This window comes from Apiospora aurea, assembly GCF_038362705.1.
Source record: "Apiospora aurea strain CBS 24483 chromosome Unknown utg000003l_segment0_segment0, whole genome shotgun sequence".
NCBI classification, from domain to species: domain Eukaryota; kingdom Fungi; phylum Ascomycota; class Sordariomycetes; order Amphisphaeriales; family Apiosporaceae; genus Apiospora; species Apiospora aurea.
Window position 1 is genome coordinate 2,172,235 of NW_027117390.1, and position 21,549 is coordinate 2,193,783.

Consider the following 21,549-nt stretch of genomic DNA (forward strand, 5'->3'; position numbering starts at 1 on the left):
CGAGAAGACTTTGGCCATCACAGTACTTCCCATTTGTTCTGCTCCTTCCTCTCGGAATATCTACACATATATTCACTTACAACAGGTCACGGAAGGCACACCAGCTCGACAAGCACATTGAACGCATTCCCTTGTAACTACATAAACCTCTTCCGCCGCAACTACCTCGACCTCCTTCGTCGCAACTACATGAATAATCATTAATCCTCATCTTCTGGCAAACTTGTCCTTCTATCTACAAGCACAAACCATCACCATGTCTTCGGTAAGCAGTTCTCACTCTGAAGATGAATCTTGGCAATGACATAATCTGACTCACATGCTCACATCAGTCTTCGAGCCATGCGATGCCCAAGGAGCAACTGCTCGAGAAGGTTGCCAAATTCCAGGGCTCGGGGGCCAAGGCCGCCGTTGAGAAGGCGTGGACCGAGAACACCGTCAAGCTTCTATACGAACGCGAGCTTCAGCCTCCAGTTTCCCAAGCTTACGCAGACCGCCTGATGGCCGAAGAGCAGTGGTTCAAGATCTGTAAGTGGACCGCTACCAATATCCATGTTATCAACCGAAAATCTAACACCAGACTTCAAAGTTGAGAGCCACAAATACTCCTGGTCTGGTCAGCTCAACACCAACGTCGCATCCGGACCACGTCATCCCCAGTACTTTCGTTACTGGTTCGAACGAAACCGTCTTGATGAAGAGGCTGAGAAGAATGCCGGTGTTGAGGGAGCAGAGAATCCCAACCGCGCCAGTATGCATGCCGCCGCGTGGCAAACAGTACTTGCCTACATGCAGGGCTTGCGAGCCAAGACCAAGAAACCCGAGCTCGTTACTCTCTACGAGGAGGCACAGCAGCAGATTGAGGCCCTGGAGGATCTGTGTGACAAGTACAAGAATACCGCTTCCAGCGAGAAGGAGCGCGCCCAGCAGACCGCTCGTGACCTCAAACGCGAGAAAGGCATCTACGATCATAAGCTTCGCAATGAGAAAAAGAAATCGAAGAAGGAGCTCGTCGAGCAGCGGGAGCAACATGACAGAGTGAGCCGCGGTATCAAGGTTCAGAACCGGGACCTCCTACAGGAGCTGAGAGCAACGAAGAGCGCCTCCGAGTTAGCGGAGTTTATGAAGCGCCAGGTGGACCAGTCCCAGTGGGACTTGTACGAGCAGCAGCGCCTGATCCAGGCAAACCACATTGAGGCCCTCGAGGGAAAGTTCGACATGAATGCCGACAACATCAACGAGAGACTCGACGAGAATCGTGAGCTTAAGATGAAGCTGAGCCAAGCCGAAGCAAAGATCCTCGCTCTGGAGCTTAAGAATGATGATCTGAGAGAGAAGGCAGGAAAGGCCGTGAAGGTCAAGAAGGAGGAGTCTGGCCCGATGAAGTTGGAAGACATCCAGCCTGTTGGCGTGAAGGAGGGCGGTTCTCGTAAGCGAAAGTACGAGGAGTTGAGCTCCGATGATGAGGATAACTCCGGTGACGAGTCCTTGAGCCTTAATGGCGAGGATTCTCGTTAATATTCCACGTCCGGGCGGTCGACGAGGTTGAGTGTATGAATACGGGGGTGGTCTACGCACAACACACAGACATGGCTGGGGGAGGGAACTCGATGAAGTTGAAGGGAATCCAACTCACTGAGGTGAAACAGAAAGGACGATCTCATAAACGGAAGTACGAGGAAGTTACGAGGAAGTTACGAGGAGGTGAGGTCTGAAGATGAAAAGTCTGAATTAGCCACCATCGAGGTGTTCATCAGCCAGGGAGAATCTTTGTGGTAGGCTACGAAGGGATATCTCGAGGGGCTGCTTGCGTTGGTCATTATCGCGGATCCTTTCTAACATGGTTATTCCTGGGCTACGGAAGATATCACAGAGGTGTCACCGTGGTAGCCTGAAGAGCAGGAATTGCTGCCTCGATATTCATATTACGCATGAGTTACATCTTGGGTTCGCTAGGTACAACAATATGCAATTGATTTCCTCTGGAAATCAAAATGACTCACTAATGCTATGACTCTTTCGTGAGGAGTTGACGTAGTTGGAGGAATGTGTATCCTGGTGCAATTGCCAGCAATAAGCCATGAGGGGTCACCGGTGGAAGTCAATGTTTACAGTATGTGTAATGAGTAGGTAGGGGGCAACCGGTTGTTGCTATAGGGAAGATTGCGGCAGAGAGGGTAGGTACTTAATTCCTAATAACAGATCTTTTCAGCAACCACCAACAATGATAGCTCAGCTTGCGCAGTAGGGGCCCCTGCGCGAGCTGCAGCTTAGTTGGTTGCAGATGTAAACGCCTGCGTAAAAGTGGCCAGAAACAATCCCCGGTTGGCGGTTGGCTTGAAGTATTCAAGGGGGGTTTTTCGTATGGTTCGATTCCGTCAGGGAGCAACCTAGCTTTTTTGCCATTTTTCTTTTCATTTTTTTTTTCATTTCATTTAGGATCGAGTTTCTGGATTTTACCACTTGAACCATTGCTTTTGCGCCTCTCCCATTCTACCTTACTATTTCACACCCACCGGTATGCTCATGCCTTTAGATCATCCACTTCTCACAACACGCTTGTCATCCCGCCTTCTTGGTTTTCCTTGGAATGGGATGTGTAACACATGGCCAAAACCTTGAGTTTAGGTGATCCCGAGATGCTCGAACCCGAGGTGCTCGGCGGAAGTAGCCTGACAAACGTACCTTGATAAGGCCAACGCGTTCTGCCGAGGCCACATCTGTTTTCACTGTAGGAACCTGTATTCCCAGGAGCCAGCTCGAGAAGGGGCCAACGAGCAGTTGTCTATTTAGGAACATTGCGATATGGCCGAGAACTTATTCAATCGTACGGTAGTTGACTCGAAATCATGCGGATTTGAACAAAACCTTGACGTACCTTATTATTGGCCATGTCAGAACAGGAACGGGTGAGATACGATATGGACGCTTGCCAAGTAGCTCGTGACACATCGCAATGGGTACCAAACATGAGAATCGTTGTTTTATATCTTGGCGTATTTAGAAGTCGACAATGTTGGCTGCCGCAGCGCTCCGGGGGAAGTCAGCTATTGCCATCTGGAGCTCATAAAGAAAGGGGTAGGGAGCCCCATAAAACATTTTCGCCTACAAATAAGCAAAATTCGATCTTTCTCTTTCTAGCTGGAGATCTTTTGGATTTGGTCAACGTGATGAGACATAACGGGCGGAATTCGATGTATTGCGTCGCCATCGTCCTGTCCCTTGACTCTGCTCGATATCATATGTTGTCCGAGTTCGTGGGGAGTAGTGACGATGGCGAGCGCGGAAGGCTTGCTAGCAGTGGCATATGAAGCGACCCATGAGATGGTAATTGACGCAAAGCGTCGGGCACGATAAACTGCCACTGATATTCAACGGACCCATTACAATCGTGTAGGACTTCAATGCGATGTCATAGTCGGCTTAGTTGATCACCACAGTCCTGCCCCTACCCGGGCCAGGCGGAAGATGGCAGCGATAATCCTCAGAGGTAGGAAACACAGAGTGGGACGAAGAAAATCAGAATTGTAAGCCCGTAATTGACATTGTGCTGCCAGCTCAATGGGATCTAATGGTGATGCTCTCCATGTTTGGATTAGAGAGGACCGACAGCCAAAGAAAGGAAGGTGCTAATAGAGGCGGCGGGTCTCGAGATGGAAGGATTGTACCAACCGCCTGAAGATGGGCAAGATATCAATCATCCTTGCCAACTCGAGCAAGCGAACTGGATGGACATTTGCTCGAATGTAATGCCCCGACATAAACAAAACAAATGACTTGTGCAGCATGATTAGCAACTGGACCTGCCGAAGCATCGAGTCAGAGGCAAATAAGGAAAACCCAAAATGCAAAAAGAGAAATGACTGCACTGTCCGAGAGTCGAACTCGGGTCCTACGTTGACACACATTGGATAATGGGAAACGTAGATGATAACCGTTACACTAACAGTGCCTTGTGGAAGAAGTTGGTGCGGGGATGGTGAAATTGCTCGTTGTAAATGTTAATGTAGGCTCGCCGAGGTGGCTGTTGGTAGAAGCTGCTTACTGCGTGCGTTTGTGACTTCCTCCTTTGTTCTCACAAAACTGGACCCAGGGGGCTTGCGTCAGTTGACAGTACTTGTGTACTTGCTTTGACTTTATGTGGAACATTAGACAATCCATACTTAGCTCTGTGGTGGTTCAATGAGGCTATCAAGTCACTCTGTTATATAAGTGACGCCCGAGAATGATAACCCAAGGTATGTAGGATCTGTGTGTTATGAAAGGGAGGTGGGTTGGCAAGTAAACCCTTTGCCCATATTTACAGCCTTGTCCGTCAAAGCCGCCCCCCTTGGTTCTCCCTGATCCCCATAAAGACCACGTGCCCGTACTCCGTCCAGCCTTCATGCCCAATCCTGAGAATAACCGAGTGCTTCTTGAAGTGGTCGGTGTGGTGGTAGTCGTCATGGTGCTTGACCGTCTGCCACCCCACATACACACAGTAGCTGCTGCCCATGCCGTCCACAAGCTCCGAAACCTGTCCTCCTGCGATGTCCAAACACCCGGGTACATGGCGGACCACGTGCGTCCACAGCGGCCAAGCCCCTTCGTGCCAGACGGCGTTGCACGACTTGTAGATGGCCGTGCCGATGGGATAGCCCAGCAGGGACTTGGAAAAGGGGTTGGCGAGGACTTGGTGGGTCAGAGACATGTGACGGATCGAGATTGGAGAGCCGGGAACGGCGAGGCTCTTGAGTACGGGCAGAACCTCATCGACGTATGATGAGATGGCAATGAAGCTATGATGATGTGCCAGAGTCTTCTTGACTACGCGGACATGGCATTTCATTTAGCCCTTATCAGTAAAGGCACTTGGGCTTGAGCTTGAGGCAGATAGCCAAATACCGATATGAAGTTGCACCTTCTCCGGCTCTTCCAGGCGCCTTCCCCAATACAGGCGCACGAAGCCTGGAGAACTGGCGATGGTATCGAGGAGCTTGGCCCATTTTAGCCCAGGCTCAGTCGATTCGTCTGCTATATCCGACGAGGATGGAATATCAACATAGAGAACTTGGGTGATAGGGGTATTGGAGGCAAATGTCGTATGCGACATGATTGATGAGAAAGCGACCGGGATTACAAGTCGAAGCGTTTAGCACAGTGACGTTCTCCACGGTAGCAGTCGTGGTATGAACCACACTAACCTCCAGCAGAGGAATATTGTAGATACATGGCATCGGTTGGTTGAAGTGGCCTTGGCTTGAAGGAAAGTTGGTCTGCGAGCCGAGTCAAGCAAGCACGGCAGTTGCATAGCGAAGGGTGTTTCCCCGCAGGCTGGCGGTACTCGGCCTAGTGTTGTGCGGTTCCTCGGGGCCTCGTCCCCAATACATTAACTGTGCGGGGTTCCCACCATCGCGCAAACAAAGATCTCCCACCCAACTGCTAAAACGAGGTGCTATTTTGCGAAGAACTCCAGTTGAATGCCTTTGGGTCATTGTTACTGGTCATAATGTCAATCCCGCCTGCCTGCGAGTTGTTGGCGCAAGAGCTCTGCAACCCGGACAAGCGACGAGGATACGTGAATTGGGGACATACCCTCAATGTCGTTTTGCCTCGGCATGCTGCCCAAATCTGGGACCAACACGGTAGCCGACATTCAATATCATTCAGATCGTACGACCGCGAGAGCTCACTGGTCTTGCTTCGAGTCTGACTTGATCGGGTCCCGACTCCATCGTGACCAAAAGAACCCAAGAATGCATTCCTGACTGCTTGGAGGGAATGAGAAATATGAGCTTACACTCCCCTAAAGGCTAACAGAACTCTTCAGAAGGGCTTTCGGCTGGAACCAAATCATAATCGGACATATTCCTAGCTAGGCATTGAAGCGGATCGTGAAGATGGCCCCCATGACCAGATTCGCGGTCGAGGACCCATACCAATACCTCGAGGGTTTGGGCAACTACCATTCGTAAGATCCGGTGGTTATCAAATCATCCCTGGTCGAAAGCCAGCTAACTTCGGGCTTAGGTCAGAGGCTCTCCAAGGAGCGATCCCGCAAGTAAACAACACGCCCCAGAAGCCACCACTGGGCCTGTACACCGAGAGAATCAGCGGCAGCGCCTTCACCTCGCCGCGCGACCAATACCTCCAGACCTTCCTGTACCGGTCGCAGTCCTCCATGCTGCATGGCGACTTCGTGCCTCTGGAGATAAGGTCGGGCTACGGCCCGCAGACGTCGGCGGCGCCGACCCAGATCAACCCCAACTCGTACTTTTGGCCCTCCTTCCCCGTCCCCGACCAGGCGCACTGGATTACGGGCCATGCCCTACTAGGAAGCAACGGCGATCCCGTCAAAAAGGAAGGCACCGCGATCTGGGTCTTCAGCGTTACTGAGGACATGCCGGCCCGCCACATCTTTTCTAGCCTCGACGGCGAGATGCTCATCATTCCGCAGTCCGGGGCCCTCGATATCCAGACCGAGTTGGGCTTCCTCATGGTGCGCCAGAACGAGATCGCCGTTATCCCGCGCGGCGTTCGGTTCCGCATCACCCTGCCCGGCGGGAAGCCGTGTCGCGGCTTCGTCTGCGAGCTGTTCCAGGGCCACTTCCGGCTGCCGGACCTCGGTATCCTGGGTACGACGGGCTTGGCCAATTTGCGCGACTTCCAGGTGTCCAAGGCGTACTTCGACGGTACAATAGTGGACGGCGTCGCCAAGGCCAGCGATCGTGACGGGGAGAAATGGACCATCGTGTCGCGTCTGGCGGGCAAGCCGTGGCACTGCATCCAGACGCACACCCCCTTCGACGTCGCGGGCTGGCATGGGACTTGCTACCCCTACAAGTTCGACCTGGGCCGTTTCTGCCCGCTGGGCAACACACTCTTCGACGAGCACGACCCCAGTCTGTACACGGTCCTATCAGCGCGACACCACGGCGCCGAACCGGGGACCGCGGTGGTGGACTTCGTCCTCGTCCCGCCGCGCTGGAACGTATCCGAGGACACGCTGTGGCTGCCCTACTACCATCGCAACACGATGCAGGAGTTCTTCAGCGCCATCGTCAGCAACCAAGACCCGGAGTCCCCCTCCAACGACACCGACAAAGTGGCGAACCGGTTCGCGCCGTTCGGCGCGGGGCTGCACGGCGCCATGAGCACGCACGGCGCGTCGGATGGCGAGATGCGGGTGGCGCGGGAGATCGATACGTCTAGGCCGCAGAAGCTGCAGATGGACGGGGTTACGGCGTTTGTGCTGGAGACGGAACGGCCACTGGCGCTGAGCGAGTGGGCGTTTATTTGCGCGCAGAAGAACCCGCAGGCCAAGGGGCGATTGGCCAAGATGTAGCCTCCGGGGCGAAGGACCAGGATTGAACTTCTCAATCGGGAGTTTGCATGGTTCTCTATGGTGTACATTGTATTCTGGACTTGTCTATGAAACGCGTGTTGGCTTTCTTCTATGTATATACAAGATTGAGGGCAGAACGGAACCTACTTATGGGAAGCTGCCGTCTTCTTCATCGCTCGCCCTCCCTCGTGTTAGCCATACTTTCGAGACTTCGTACATGCCCAAGTACAAGCCGCTGCCGACAGCGGTCCATGCCGCCCTGAGCACCGCGCCCCGGAACAGACCCGGCACGCCCCGTTCGCGCAGCACCTGCCTCGCGACCGCGAGCCCGCCCCGCGCGTCCTTGGCCTTGGCGGCCTGCTTGGTTTCCGCCGGCACCCCCTCCTTGCCCTCTTTCCGCTTTTGTCCGCCGTCACCGCCGCCGGCCATCAGCATCATGCGCGTCTTGACCACATCCATCGGCGTCGTGACCACGGCCGCGAAGCTCCCTGCCAGCCCCGCGCTCGTCCCCGTGACCCAGCCCGTCCGCCACAAGCTGCTCTCTTCTTTCGTCCTGCTGTTCCCCTTCTTCCACATGAGCTCCCGTACGTGCTCGAAGATGGGGAACTGGATCGCCGTGAAGGGCAGGTTCCGCGCCACCATGGCCGTGTAGCCGGACAGCAGCTTCCGGCCCGCGCCCGCGCCGCCGGCCAGCTGGCGCAGGGCCTTGATGGAGGAGGAACCGCTGATGGCACCACCACTGCTGGACGGGCCCGGCTGTTGCCGCTGCACCATCTGCGCGTTCTGCTTGATGACCTCGGCGGGCGTCAGGACGACGCAGCTGGCCATCTCGGCGAAGGCGCTGGCGGCCGAGTGCACGAGCGGCTGGGGCAGGTTGACCAGCTTCTTGCGACCACCACCAGCGGCGGCGGCGGCGGCGGCATGATCAGCGGGGCCGACGTGGCGGCCGAGGAAGGTCTTGGCGGCTTCGTAGGTGGTGAAGAAGGTGCCCGCCGCGGGCAGGGTCGCGACGATGACGATGCCGATGCCCTGGTAGAGGCCGCGGAAGAGCTGCCTTGGCGGGGCCTTGGTCTTGGCGGCCGGGTCCGCGAAGGTCTGCAGGAAGTCTTGGGACTGCTGCCGCGTTTTGAGGGTGTCTAGGGGGTAGATGAGCAGGTCGACGGTGAAGGCGGCGGCGGCGCCGGCCTGGGGGTTGGACGGGATGCGTTAGCGAGATGTGGGTGGGTGGATGGGAAAGCAGGAGGTGAGAGGATGCAAGATCGAGGCTCGAGTCAAATCGGCTTGGGGCAGCAGTGGTGGTTACTCACAAGCATCACATCTCGGTTCGTGCTCCCACTCATGGTGGCACCTTGCTACTTATTCAAGGGGGCTCTTCTGACGTCTACGCCCAATATTGCGTGTAGGTATCTTCAGAACAAAAGGAAGTGCACGTGGTTTGGATGAGCTCGGGAATGGTTGAATGGCTATGACGACATTGTTGATCCAGCTCAATTGGGCCAATTAGAATCGTATCGCAGGTGTGGGGATGCGAAGACCGCCAGCAGCAACCCAAGCACTAGAAATTGCTCTATGCAATCAACACAATTGCTAATCATCAAGCCACTTAGAAAGAAATAAAAGCAGGAAAATGAAAATCTACTCTCAGTATTGCTATTCTAAATGCAGTCTACATTGATTGAACCCGGTTGGGTGCTCAAAATCAGTCCCTCATTGCGTTCTTGGGGGGCCGGCATATGTGTGCGCGCCCGGGTGTTGGTCCGCCTTCAGGGATGAAAGCAACATCAGAGGTCTGCATCAAACGGTTATCGCGATTCCAACGCCTGCCATTCATGGCCTCGCCAGCAAGCAGAAAACCAAGAACTGATGAGTGTCGGTGTGCGCCATGCCATGATCATGCAACTTGCATGCTGCCGTGTTTTTGCTGACTGTTTTTTTTCTTCTTCTTGGAGCCTGGACGCCAGCGACAGGCATGTCATCTTAGGTAAGCCCGGCATCTTAGCTCAGGACCACAACTGACTCTTACCTCAGCTTGACTCACCCAGCTGCCCGCAATGCATCAAGTATGTAAAATCCCCCTCTGCTCTAATCGACCAAAGCAGGCCCATCGTTTAGCCTCGTAAGGCTGGTAGCGCCCGAGACAAGGCAGGGGCAGTACACGGGGGCGGAGCCGTTTAGGGCGCGAACCGAAGAATCCTCCCGTGATACAGGCTCGGGCTGTGGGCGCCTTCATGTATGACAGCCTTGCAACCAATCACCATGGTTTCTGCAACCCAAAGCTGACATCAGCCTAGGGATCACACCAATGGGGAGCGCGGCATGCAATGTAGGCACTGCAGGAATATTGACTGCAGAATGGCAGCCTGCGAGTGAGCGTTCATGCCGACACTACTTCGCCTCTGCCGACCAGGCTACCCCCAAGCTCACACACAGTAAGACCAACAGCAAGTCCTATGAGCATTGAATCCATACTCCAGGCATCCATTTCTCCGGAGGGGCCCTTACATGAAATCTCATTTTCCTCATCTCACAGATTCTGGAGAAAACCGCTCCTGGTTTTACATCCCTCGTCTTCTTATGACTGTGTGATGACTTCACATCAGTCTCATACATCATTCCTATAACAGTCTTACACAACGTCGCTATAGTAATCGCCCAGAGCGGCGATAATCCCCGAAAGACAACGATGGAGTACCAAAGCCTCAATACCGACCCCGAAGCAGCCGAGCGAACCGACTTTACGCCCAAGAAGCCAGGAGCAAAGCCCAAGCTCTGGCAAAAGGTCGAGACGCAGGACTGGGGTCTAAGCAACATATTAATAGTCACTGTGGTCGTGCTATTGGCAGCCTGGGGTGCCATCGATGCGTCCACACGGGCCCTGCAATTGGCGCAGTCCGTTCTGAGAAAGGAGTACCGCTCGCCCTGCTGGTGCGGCACATCCGACGCCGAAGCCGTCGCCATGGGCTGCACCTGGGACCACATCGCCGTCGACTGGCTGCCGCCGCACTGCGTCGACCACGAGCTCATGACCGAATTCGACGCCGCCGGCTCCGGCCCGGACGGCGCCTGGCCCTACTACATCTCGGACGCGCGCAACGTCGCGCTGATCACGGAATCGCAGCGGACGCCCGTCAACCTCACCGACATCGACGAGCTGGCGCGCGAGGGCCGGGAGTACTGGACCACGGTCGAGTGGCACATCTCGCACTGCCTGTTTACCTGGCGGAAGCAGGTGCGGTCGGCCACGAGCGGCGGCGCCGTCTCGGTCGAGCCCTGGAACGATAAGGAGGCGCACGCGTCGCATTGCAGTATGTATATTTGGGATGTGCTGAGGACGGGGAGGCCGTTGGATGAGGTCAGTACCGTCATTTTGGGCAAGGACCGACATACGGATGAGTAGATGCAGGCGTAGGATACGACTTCTTCAGGATATAGACCTAGGGTATCAGTCGGTTAGCTACTGTATGTCAATAAGCTGATTTTTTGGCACAGCAAAGTATCCGCCCGCGACAGGCTGTGTTAGTTCAGTGGTAGAATTCTAGCCTTCCAAGCTAGAGGCGGGGGTTCGATTCCCTCACACAGCATTACAATTAACTTTTTGCGTGATCACCCGCCGCGGCGTGGCTCGTCGTCGTCTTGTTTGGATCCTTCGGAATGGCAACGGTCAGGCTCCAGGCTACAGCTCGTCGTAGTTCATGTGCCTTATATACAGCAAGGTGTGTCGCCACACGAGGTGTAATAAAATGAGAATCAAACCTACTTGCCCCTAGACACTCATTCGACCACATGACATTCCGCGAAGTCTCTTGCAACGCAGGAGTTCCCACGTTTATCGCTTCTTATGAGGGGGTGGCTCCTCGGCTGTCGTTGCTCATCACCAGATTACTTTATCATAACAGCGCTGATTCTTTGAGTTGCATAGATATTTCCCTTTTTGTCCCGTCATCACACGACAGACGATGCTTGGTTTAGACGGGCCAAATCAGGATCTGGGGATATAAACAGTAGTAAAACCGAACTGTACATCGGGTCAAAGAAGCTGAACAATAATGGCTTGGTGGTGTAGTTGGTTATCACGTCAGTCTAACACACTGAAGGTCCTGGGATCGAGCCCCAGCCGAGTCAAAAGCAACGCTTCTCTTTTTGCTGGTCTTCCCTGACCATTGAGGATTACCCATGGAAAAAGGTCAGCTTTTTGCGAGGAAACCAACTTGCAATAGAGATAATGCACATCGTATTGGCTCTGGGTGGCATCTAATCATGGGTGATGGGCGATTCGTGGCCAGCCATCCAACTCTGACATCCATCGTCTCCTTGCTTAAATTTCCACCATTAACTTGTCCGATGGGGCCCGATAAGTCCAAAGCCGCTATCCCTCAGTAAGGATCCACAGATAGGACAGGCGAATATCATCCAAAAGTCTTAGAGCACGCTCGGCGATGGTGCCAGGGACACCAGCGTGCTGGACATTGTCGGTGTACCGCAAATATCGGGGCTCTTGACCGCCGCCGACGGCATCATCTGGGGCCCGGTCGAGACTCCGGACTCGACTTTGGCAAATGTCGCTCCAGAAAAGGAAAGTCTGCACCTTCATGTTAGTCTATCAGAATTTGGTTGCAGGCTGGGGTGGGCCAGGGGGTACGGCCATTCTCCCACACCAACCAGGCGTTGTAAGTCATTTCTGTATGTTTAATGTTTTGAAGAAATAATTATGCTACAAAATAGCTTTTCTTCTTGACTGACATTGCATAATCAGTGGCTTCTCTTGTCCTCTGACAAGTAAGGGGTAATACCTAGTCGACCCCTTTTCTTCAACATAGTGGGGATTTTCAAAATCTCGAAGGACACGTCATAAGAGGCCAATTGACAGCTGCGATGAAACAGGTGCCAATAGAAAATAATCGAGGTCTCGAGACGGTCGAGTTATTTTACAGGTATTATTCTGCCAATGGCAACCCTGATTTCAAAGTGTATGCCATCTTGATACATATCTACGGCTGTCTCTACCAACTTGTCCTAAAGTAACTCAGCCTCGATCACACTTTCCACCGCCCGATGATGCCGAGATATTTCTACAATCTTAAACCCAGCCTCTCCCAACAGCCTGGCCCAGTGCCCCTCGGTCCGCTCCAGGCCCGAGACGCAGTTCATCAACTGCAAGTCGAGCGTGGTCATGAGACTCGTCGCACCCCGCGCCGGCAACACGACCTCGTAGATCAGCAACTTTGAGTACCCGGGCTTCATGGCGGCCTTGATGTTGGCAAAGATGCGCAGGCAGTCCGTGTCGGACCAGTCGTGCGGCACCGCGTGCAGGAAGTACGCCCGGCTGTGGAGGATAGGCTGGGGCGTGAAGAAGTCGTACGGAACCCGCTTAATACGCAGGTCCAGCTCCTCATGCGCATGCGTCGACACAACGCCGGGCAGGTCTTCGACGAACAGGGCACCCTCCGGGACCCTGTCCGGATGCCTGGTGAGGAGGTGCTGCGTATCAAGACCGTGCGCGCCGCCGATGTCGACAAAGAGCGGTACTTTGCCCTCACCTTCCAAATCGGCCCCCTGGAGCAGCTGTCGGGTGTCGTAGACGTCGGTCCAGACCATCTTGTGGTTCCGGAGCGCGGTCATGAGGCCGATGAAGCTCCCGCCGGCGCCGGGGTTCTTCTGGCAGAAGGCGAAGAAGTCGTCACCAAATAGGTCACGGTAGTTGTCAAACTTGTCTTTGTCCAGGGGCTCGCGGTAGCCGTTCTCTTTCAGGAACTTGGCGAGGTTGACGCCGCAGGGGATGGTGTGGTCCAGGCTTTTGGAATATTCTTAGTTTTATCGTCTCGAAGAGCCGACGATCGAAAAACTGAGAAACAGCCTTACCCGCAACGGACTCCCTGGTCTATGTAGGATACACCGTCGCCCATAGCCAGCGAGAAAGCTGTGGGATTCCACGTGTTGGGACCAACTTCTTCCAAAACATCGAGGGCAGCCATGTGGTTCAGAAAGCGATCTAGTCAGTATGCATAAGCTGGTGTCAGACCGAGAGGCTCGCGCCAAAACATACATAGCAGGTTCGGCTCGACGGTGGTATTGCAAAAGCCAAGAAGGCTATCCAAGGTCTGAATCTTTCCATCCTCCCCTTTGCTCGCGGCCTCGGTCCATTTGGCCCAAACACCAAGATCTTGACACAGCTGTAAACCTGCGACTAGGACGGGGTTCTCAAAGGCCAGGGCCCAGATCCTCTCGAAGGGCGTCTCGATGCGGGCAAGCAGCCTGCGTGCGGCCTCCTTTGCCGCATATCTTTCGGTGTCGGTTTTGAACGAGTCGATACCAATGGAGTCAAGGAGCCCGATAGGGCTCGTCATCGTGTTGACTTGAGGGTTGTATCCGATTTCGCCCATGATCTTACTCGAGGCCCGAGGTTTGGTAATCACTCAGAAGTAGTTTTATTGAAGTTCAGGGTATCACACGATGACGGGATGAGGAGAAAGAAAGATCGCTCCTTGGCAGGATCCAACATCGTGGCAAAGGATATCCCGAGGATCTTCAAGTGAGGCCCAGCAAATGCAATATGCTCTAGCGCTATGCAGCTGTGAGGCGCAGGCTGACACAGCGCGATTGTTTCGACGAAAACACAAAGAACCGTCACTAAAGCTATGCATATGGAAATACGAATTGACAAGGAACCAAGTTCGTGTAACCAAATGTATCGTGTCAGGATCTACTTACCCCTATTCCCTGAAATTACAGATAGACAAGATGGGAGGCATCCGTCCGCCGCCCGAAGTAGAGTGTAGCATATCCCAAGTGCACTTGATGTTCGGCCTCGCCAAGCGAAATCATGTAGCATTGAAGGCAAATGATCGTACGATGATCCTTACGACTTAGGCAGTGCTCCCGCTCCGACCCCCACTTAGTCAATCACAGGAAGCTCGACATGCTCCTGCTTCTTTAGCGTGCTAGATACAGATGTAGCCACAATCTCCCCCAAGCTAACTAGATGGTCTACCCAGCCTTGGCCAACGACTGTATCCCCGTCTTAGTTTCCCTATGCTCCTCATTGAGCTTGCGGTGCTTGATGAACGCACTAGCCAGAAGAGCAACGCCCGACAAGCACGTGTACATGATGAACATGTTTCGCAAGCTCCACGAGAACGCCTTCAGTACCACGTGACGCTGGACCCCATCCCGGATAGTCTGGGTGATCCCGACATTGGCCGCGGCCTGACTTCCCGAAAGCGCCTCGCGGACGGAAGTGTCCAGGCCCGCGGCCGCGAGGGCCGACTGCCGCGCCTCCATGCTGTTCTGGAACACGACAACGCCGAGCACGACGGACAGGGACATGGCGAGGTTGCGGATAAAGCCGAGACATGCCGTCGCTGACGCGGTCTCGTCTTGGCTTACGGTGTTCTGGATCGACACCATGGGTCCCTGGAACAGGAGAGCGGGACCAAATGCGCCGAGAATCTCCAGACCGATGACCATGGCCACCGACGTCTCGGGCCCGAACGTGATGTACAGTCCCGTCCCGAGCGTCATGAGCACCGCGCCAGCCCAGATGAGCTCCTGGTACCGACCCGTGCGATGAATCACGACGCCGGCCAGAATCTCCACGACAGCCTGCGTGCCGATGAGCGGCAGCATCAGGATGCCGCTGCGGAGGGGCGAGGCCTGGAGAACGCTCTGCAGGAACAGGGGGAAAGTAGTACTCGACACCGATCAGGACCATGCCGTGGGCGAAGGCCACGACAAAGGTCGCGTTGTTCGAGCCGTTCTGGAAAACCGTCAGCGGGATGAGGGGGTACTTGGCCAGGCGCTGCTCGCTGAAGACGAAGAAGCCAATCATGAGCCCACCGACCACGATCAGGCAGATGACCTTGGGGCTGGTCCAGGGGAAGATGGCGCCGCCGAAGTCGAGGCCGAGGAGGAGTAGGAGGGTCACGGCGAGGATGGAGATGGTGCCGATCCAATCGATGGCCTTGACGCCCTCCCTGATGCGCGTGCGGGGGCTGTGGACGTCCAAGAAGAGTACCAGTAGAAGAAAGGTGAGGCCACCGATAGGCAGATTGATCCAGAAACACCAACGCCAGTCAAACTGCGTAAAAGCGCCACCGATCAAGGGCCCCGAAGACCCGGCCAGCGCCCAGACGAACCCCACGTAGCCCAAGTACAGCGACCGCTTGCGCACGCTGAAGAGGTCGGAAATGACGATGGTGACCAGCTGCATCAGCCCGCCGCTCGCGACGCCCTGCAGCGCGCGGCCGGCGATGAGCATCGTCATGCTGGCGCTGAGCGCCGCGAGCAGGCTGGCGCCGGTGAAGAGCGCGACGGCGGCGAGGAGCAGGGGCTTACGGCCCCAGATGTCGCTGCACTTGGCCCAGATGGGACCCGTGGCGGCGTTGGCCAGCAGGTAGGCGCCGCCGATCCAGACGTAGCCCTGGGCGGAGTGCAGGTCCGACGTGATGGTGGGGATGGCGATGGAGACGATGGTCTGGTCGAGCGCGGCCACGAAGAGGGCGAGCTGGGAGACATGGTCAGCTAGGTGGTTTCAATGGGCGGAAGTGTGTTGCGCACATAGAGACCGGACAAGATCGCGTATAGACGCAGCTTTGTGCGGACCTTGGGGCTTTCGAGGAGATGGAGCGGCTCGATTGGGACACCGGTGTTAGCAGGAACTCCAACTGCGGGAGGCCCAGCTAGCACTCCAGCGGGTGGCTTAGCGTCTGGCAGTATGCTGTTCATATTTGTGCAGGTCGGTTGCTCTGCTGTTATTATCCAGTGAAGAGCTCGTAGCCTAACGCAATCTCGTTGGCATCCTCATTCAAAGATGTAGTTTATATGCCAGGAGCTTACTCCGGCGTGACTCACTGCTGGTCGGCGAAGTAAGCGAAACGATTTTATGACTGCCAGGGAGACGTTGTAGGCGCACCAATCACCCCGCCATGAAGCCCCCTAAACCCGTCAGCGAGGGACGGAATTGGGGTTGGCGCCCCTGCTAGGGCCTGCAAAAGTGTGAGGATCGAGCTGCATTAAACCACCGGTTTGAAAATCCCGAGGACCTCTCACGTACAGTACGGAGAACCATTGAACAACTCGTGAAACGCGGGCATCATGTTTTCCTATTGAGAATGTAGAGTAAGCATATTCAACAGCCCTACAACCAATCAATCCCAGGCTGACCACCTTGCAAAACGGCGGGCGCAATGCCATTCTCTGTTGCCCGAACGAGAAACTCCCCAACCACAGAGTGGGTTGTCTCATCATCAGCCTAGCTAAACAAACAAAACTGTCCTAGTCGCTCACCACAACTTCTTTTTCTTTATCAACCGTGCCTTCGTCGTAATTCCGTCAAGTCGACCTCAGTACTACTTCATGGACCTTCCTCTTCTTCTTTCCTTCGAACAAGTCGGCTGCTCAAAACTGCCACTCGCCGCCCTTTTCTTCCTCTCCGAGCCCTGCACAGGAACACTGGGACACGCGGCGGGATCCTCGCACGACAAGGGCACGGTCTCATCCTTGTCCTCGCCAGGCGGGGGCTTCCGGATCCCGCCGAGCAGCACCAGCTCCTCGTATAGCGCGTCCCCGAGCGCGGCCCGCACGAACGAGGTCCGGAACGCCAGGAGCCGGTTCTCCAAATTCACGATGTATTTCTTGTGTATGTCGGGGTCGAGCGTGTACTCGTTTCCCAGCTTCGTCTCGACCAGGGCCGCGGGGGTTGCGCCGTCCTTGTCCTTGTCGGCCTCCTTGCAGCGAAACCGATCCCCCGGCAGCCCGCCGTTGAGGTGACCGCGCTACTCCCAGGGCAGCTCGAAGCGGCGCGTCTCTTCGCTCTCGGACACGAGGAAGTTGTAGAGCTCTTTGCAGGGCCCGCTCTCCCTGCAACGTTCGGGGTCTCGGCCGAAGAACTGGCCGCTGCTGCTGCCGCACTGTCGCACATTGTGCGCCCAGCCCACCGGCTTCTTGAGCCACGGAGGAAGCTCGGAGTGGACGTAATGCCGGACTAGACTCTCGAAGAAGGGCTTCAGGCTTGCGGGTGCTGGCCTTCCGGTTTGCTCGACAACATCGACAAAGTCGGCCAGGATGAACTCGGCCAATAAGTGCGGCTTGTCACGGACGTGTAGGCCACCCCGCATCCCAGTATCTGTTTGGAGTTGCACAGGCTTTGGACGGTGTGTTTCCGCGACACTGCCGCAGCAGTTATCTATCAACCTGTCTGCCTCGTCCGAAAGCCCGTGCAACCCGAGCTTCTTGGCGAGCGCCATAAAGCGAGACACCTGCGTCTTTTCGTAGCTCTCATAATTGGCCCTCCAGTGAGGCTTGACATGCCCCACCTCGTAAGGGTATTTGAAGTGTCGTTCCAAGTCACTGTCGTCGATCTTGAGCTGGTCTATGGTGCCCCAGAAGACCGTCTTGGTAATCGCCTCTATATCTGGTATCTCCTTGCGATCCAGCAAGTCAGGTATCAGAGCAAGGAGTAGAGACTTCTCGGCGCGGTTCTTCAACGCCGGCAGCAAACTAAATACCGAAGGGTTTAGCAAGTATGCGTGTGGGATCAAGCAGCCGCACAGTGGATTACTCACCTTTCATTCACCCAGTCCTGACCTTTCCCTTTCTGCAAGATGGCCATGATAGTAGATGCGTCGTTCCACTTGAGGCAGGATTCTGGCTGATTGAACCGATTTTCCGGGATAGAAAGTCGCCATGTTTGAAGGGACTGTCTGGCACTCTCGGCATTCAAGTCCTCCAGAAGACTGTCCAGCGCCTTATTGACATTCTCCAATGTGTGAAGGTCGATTGCCATCTTTCCAAGACTGTGGAATATAGTTAGTGCTCGTGAACGGGATACCTGGTGGGACTTGTCATATCCAACTCACTATTGATCCCAGTCTCCCTCTAGACTGCCCATACTGCCCTCGTTCAGGTGCCATGCCAGCCTCGACAGTACAGGTGTCAGACTTCCCATCGCCCATGTGCATTTGTCATCTTTACCGTACTGGGACTTGAGACCACGGAACCAGTAGAAATCATTGCCGTAACGGCGAGAACCCGGGACAAGGCGGTGGAAATCAGTCACAGCAGAAGTAATGACCTCGTCCCACAAGTCGCGATTGCCAGTCTTGATGGCAAACGATAGGATTTTGGGAAGGGTTTTGCCCATCCCCCTCTTGGGCAGCTCCACAAGATGCTTCAATGTCTCGACAGTAGTACTGGGGGCTTGGCCGTTACTCCTGTATAAATGCCCTGTGACCAATTCAGCAACATTGGCTGCGAGGGTATCATCCGGAAGGGCTCTCAAGTAGAGAAACTTTGACAGGTCATCTTTGCGAACAATTACAGCAGCCTGGAAGGAGAAAGTATGAGCAGGGCCATTTTTCTGTTATAGGTCCGCGGAGCCTCGATGGTGAGCAATCATCTACTTACCGAGTCATGGTATCTATCCTCTGGTGGCGAAGTTTCATTTCCCAGGTGTTCGCCGCCGTCCAGGCTGTCGGCATCACGCTCATATGGATCTGGGCCTATGAAGTTGGGCTCAAAGTCCATCGTGGTTTTACAAACCGGAGCCCCTCCGCTTGTCGCCGCGTACGTGAGATGATAGTAGTCTTCGGTGTCCTCTTCATCATAGTACCCCTCGGCCGGCCCAATATGGGTTCTGGTGATATTGGCAAGCAAGAGAATGAACTCGGACGAAGCGCAGGCTTTCTGTAAAGCGTATACCCGCGCTCTGTCAACGCCCTTCATGTAATGCAGAGACAGGCCGGTCTCGGAATACTTGTGTGAAAGCGGGTAGAAGAGCCTTGTTGCATCTGGGATGTCGGCGTGAGCGTCTTTCAGCATGTTCATCAGCGCGATCTGATGTAGAGCAAAGCCATCCGCTGATGGAAGGCTAGATGGACCCTTTTCCAGTACAATGCTGTAGGTGAGCACCAAGCGATGGCCCGAGGTGACTTCCTTGACCTCGTGGGTGACATCGGAATACCATGCCAGAGCCGTGACTTCGAACGCGGAGTCCTGGGTCGTTGTGAGGACATGTTTCTGCCCGCTGTGAGAGATGTGGACGTCTCCTCCTCGGTGGCTCGATGGGAGGCAGATTACCAATGTGGCGATCATACCAGGGGCCTTTTCCGAATCTTTGTGCGGCTTGAAGAAGGATCCCGGGTCATACAAAAGAAGCTTGTACGGCTCAGCCCGCACATTCTGCGGCCTGCAACGCGGTTGTTAGGGTACCGGAGCTGTGTGGGACGCGTCATGGAGTTACTCACATGCCGAGCGCTACTGAGGCATCTTTGACAAGTGCATTGACGAAGCTGGGCCACTGTGGGTTCAGAAGCTGGAAGCCCTCGCTGCCAATTTCCCACGTCTTCCGAACAGATTCATCAACCACCGTCTCATCACCGCGGCCAAAAGGAGCCTGATGGCACGCCTTTCGGATGACTCCGGCATCGCGAGGCGTGGACAGAGGAAGTGGGATCGGTGTGCCTTTGATTTCAAGGCCTGGGAGGATGAGCTCTTGGTATTGCTCCGACCAAGCAATATCGCCAAATGTTTCAATGGCGTGGAGGTTCCAATCGAACTGGGTCTTCCAAGACGTCAGGCCGGGGTATCTGGACGATTGGATGTCCTCGTCGCTATCTGCCGCCTCGCTCTCGGCCACATCGCTCTCGGCCACCTCACTCCCGGTGACGTCGGAGTCCTGCGAATAAGAGGACATTGTTGTAGGATGGAAATCGATTCGTAAGTTTTGGGACGCGCAAACTCGCAGCTGATTAAGTCTACGAAACAAGTAGAAAATGGACTGCCATTCAAATGGCGGGCATAAAGTGTTTGGATGCCCTTTTCTTAAGTGAAATGAGAAGATGAAGAATTTTCGCGGCCTTTTGCTCCAAGTCACTTTGTTGTACAAGCATAAAACTTGTCGAGGGCTGTTGCCTGGCACAACAACACGAATTCACGTGCCTGTGTCCGGGTAGATACGTGTACCAATGTAGAGCCCGAGAACTTGGATAACACTTCCTTGGTACCTTCAACTGGAGAAAATAACAAGAAGAAATAACAATTATAGCCCAAAACAAATTACAGTTCAGGTGTCTACTAGATGCGAATCATCAAACGAGAAGCTTCACTCTGGACGAATTCTTATTACGCCGCTGGTCTCGATGTTGACACTTTGCGAGTCTGCAACCACCGACGGGGACAGCGGTGCACTCTCGGCTTTGGATTGATGGCCATCCAAGTCACCGGGTGACCTGCGGGGACACCACCGTCGCAGTCAAAGGTGTATATCCACCAGCCGATATAAGATGCAACCACTATCGGCTGCCCCCCCCTCCCCTTAAATAACCCCTTTAAAATAGATGCGAAAAATAATAATAACAGTATTAAATAAATTAATTAAGCCACGTATATTATAATTTAAAGGTTATTTTACTTTATATATATTATAATAAAGTTATTTTTATTATTAACTTAATTTATATTACTTTTTATTATTTTATCGGCGTTTTTTCGGCTTTTTTAAAACTTTCTTTCTTTAATGTTTTTTTTAAACTTTTTTAATATTTACTATATATATAAAGCTTTTATTAAGGTTTTTATTAAAAAGCGTTAATAAGTTAATAAGGTACGCGTTAATTAATGTGCTAATTATTAAAGTTTCTTAAGGTTCGTAAACATTATTAAGCTATAACGCTTAAAATCGGTTCGAGTTTAATAATAAAAAATCGATAAATAAGGCAGCGCTATATATATATTAATATCACTAGTTTTAAAAATTTAGTTTATAAATAAATCGTGTTACAGTTATAGTAATTCGGGAGGTAAAGCTATAAGTTATTGCTTTATTATAGAAAACCGAAAAAAATAGGGAAAAAAAGAAAAGGTTTAGCCTTACCGGGATAATTTCCTTATTTAAATAAGTAGGGAAAAGTTAAGTAGCGCTCGGGCTATTTTTCGCACGCCCTTACCCTATTCTAATTAGTAAGGCTATTAAAAACCTATTTTAAAATACGTTATAATATTACCCCCCCTTTAGAATAGCTTATCTCGAGATATATTAAATAAAAAATTAATACCACGACTACTTAAACTTATTCCCTTATCTAAATCACTATTTTTTTTAACCCCTTCGTTATACCGTTCTCTTTTTAGGGGCGGCCGGTTTATTATTATTTTCGTGTAGTTTATTAAACGTGTCGTTCTCGGCCGCTTATAATTAATACTATAAATATATCGAAGGATTAAAAGCTTTA

General features: G+C 53.5%; 10 protein-coding genes across 10 annotated transcripts; 2 read left to right on the forward strand and 8 right to left on the reverse strand.

The window, feature by feature from the left end:
* Positions 1-323: 323 nt before the first annotated feature.
* PG986_004534 (uncharacterized protein) lies at positions 324-1,591 on the reverse strand (the record flags this gene model as incomplete). The annotated part of the gene is made up of 5 exons (XM_066840756.1): positions 324-446; positions 489-526; positions 576-1,074; positions 1,189-1,494; positions 1,586-1,591. The coding sequence occupies 5 exons, from the start codon at positions 1,589-1,591 to the stop codon at positions 324-326; spliced, it is 972 nt and encodes a 323-aa protein (XP_066703383.1).
* A 2,724-nt stretch (positions 1,592-4,315) lies between these two features.
* On the reverse strand, positions 4,316-5,092 carry PG986_004535 (uncharacterized protein; the record flags this gene model as incomplete). The annotated part of the gene is made up of 2 exons (XM_066840757.1): positions 4,316-4,806; positions 4,885-5,092. 2 exons carry the CDS (start codon positions 5,090-5,092, stop codon positions 4,316-4,318), a joined length of 699 nt encoding a protein of 232 aa, XP_066703384.1.
* Positions 5,093-5,879: 787 nt separating this feature from the next.
* PG986_004536 (homogentisate 1-2-dioxygenase) lies at positions 5,880-7,324 on the forward strand (the record flags this gene model as incomplete). The annotated part of the gene is made up of 2 exons (XM_066840758.1): positions 5,880-5,950; positions 6,010-7,324. The coding sequence occupies 2 exons, from the start codon at positions 5,880-5,882 to the stop codon at positions 7,322-7,324; spliced, it is 1,386 nt and encodes a 461-aa protein (XP_066703385.1).
* A 147-nt stretch (positions 7,325-7,471) lies between these two features.
* Positions 7,472-8,664, reverse strand: PG986_004537 (uncharacterized protein; the record flags this gene model as incomplete). Its single annotated transcript, XM_066840759.1, has 2 exons — positions 7,472-8,509; positions 8,632-8,664. 2 exons carry the CDS (start codon positions 8,662-8,664, stop codon positions 7,472-7,474), a joined length of 1,071 nt encoding a protein of 356 aa, XP_066703386.1.
* A 1,343-nt stretch (positions 8,665-10,007) lies between these two features.
* Positions 10,008-10,721, forward strand: PG986_004538 (uncharacterized protein; the record flags this gene model as incomplete). The annotated part of the gene is made up of 1 exon (XM_066840760.1): positions 10,008-10,721. The coding sequence occupies one exon, from the start codon at positions 10,008-10,010 to the stop codon at positions 10,719-10,721; it is 714 nt and encodes a 237-aa protein (XP_066703387.1).
* A 969-nt stretch (positions 10,722-11,690) lies between these two features.
* On the reverse strand, positions 11,691-11,915 carry PG986_004539 (uncharacterized protein; the record flags this gene model as incomplete). The annotated part of the gene is made up of 1 exon (XM_066840761.1): positions 11,691-11,915. One exon carries the CDS (start codon positions 11,913-11,915, stop codon positions 11,691-11,693), a length of 225 nt encoding a protein of 74 aa, XP_066703388.1.
* A 422-nt stretch (positions 11,916-12,337) lies between these two features.
* Positions 12,338-13,704, reverse strand: PG986_004540 (uncharacterized protein; the record flags this gene model as incomplete). Its single annotated transcript, XM_066840762.1, has 3 exons — positions 12,338-13,115; positions 13,184-13,313; positions 13,368-13,704. The coding sequence occupies 3 exons, from the start codon at positions 13,702-13,704 to the stop codon at positions 12,338-12,340; spliced, it is 1,245 nt and encodes a 414-aa protein (XP_066703389.1).
* Positions 13,705-14,308: 604 nt separating this feature from the next.
* On the reverse strand, positions 14,309-16,045 carry PG986_004541 (uncharacterized protein; the record flags this gene model as incomplete). The annotated part of the gene is given in 3 exon segments (XM_066840763.1): positions 14,309-14,986; positions 14,997-15,824; positions 15,878-16,045. 3 exon segments carry the CDS (start codon positions 16,043-16,045, stop codon positions 14,309-14,311), a joined length of 1,674 nt encoding a protein of 557 aa, XP_066703390.1.
* Positions 16,046-16,668: 623 nt separating this feature from the next.
* On the reverse strand, positions 16,669-17,930 carry PG986_004542 (uncharacterized protein; the record flags this gene model as incomplete). Its single annotated transcript, XM_066840764.1, has 3 exons — positions 16,669-17,094; positions 17,143-17,818; positions 17,884-17,930. 3 exons carry the CDS (start codon positions 17,928-17,930, stop codon positions 16,669-16,671), a joined length of 1,149 nt encoding a protein of 382 aa, XP_066703391.1.
* Positions 17,931-18,176: 246 nt separating this feature from the next.
* On the reverse strand, positions 18,177-20,012 carry PG986_004543 (uncharacterized protein; the record flags this gene model as incomplete). The annotated part of the gene is made up of 3 exons (XM_066840765.1): positions 18,177-18,644; positions 18,725-19,505; positions 19,564-20,012. 3 exons carry the CDS (start codon positions 20,010-20,012, stop codon positions 18,177-18,179), a joined length of 1,698 nt encoding a protein of 565 aa, XP_066703392.1.
* Positions 20,013-21,549: the final 1,537 nt, after the last annotated feature.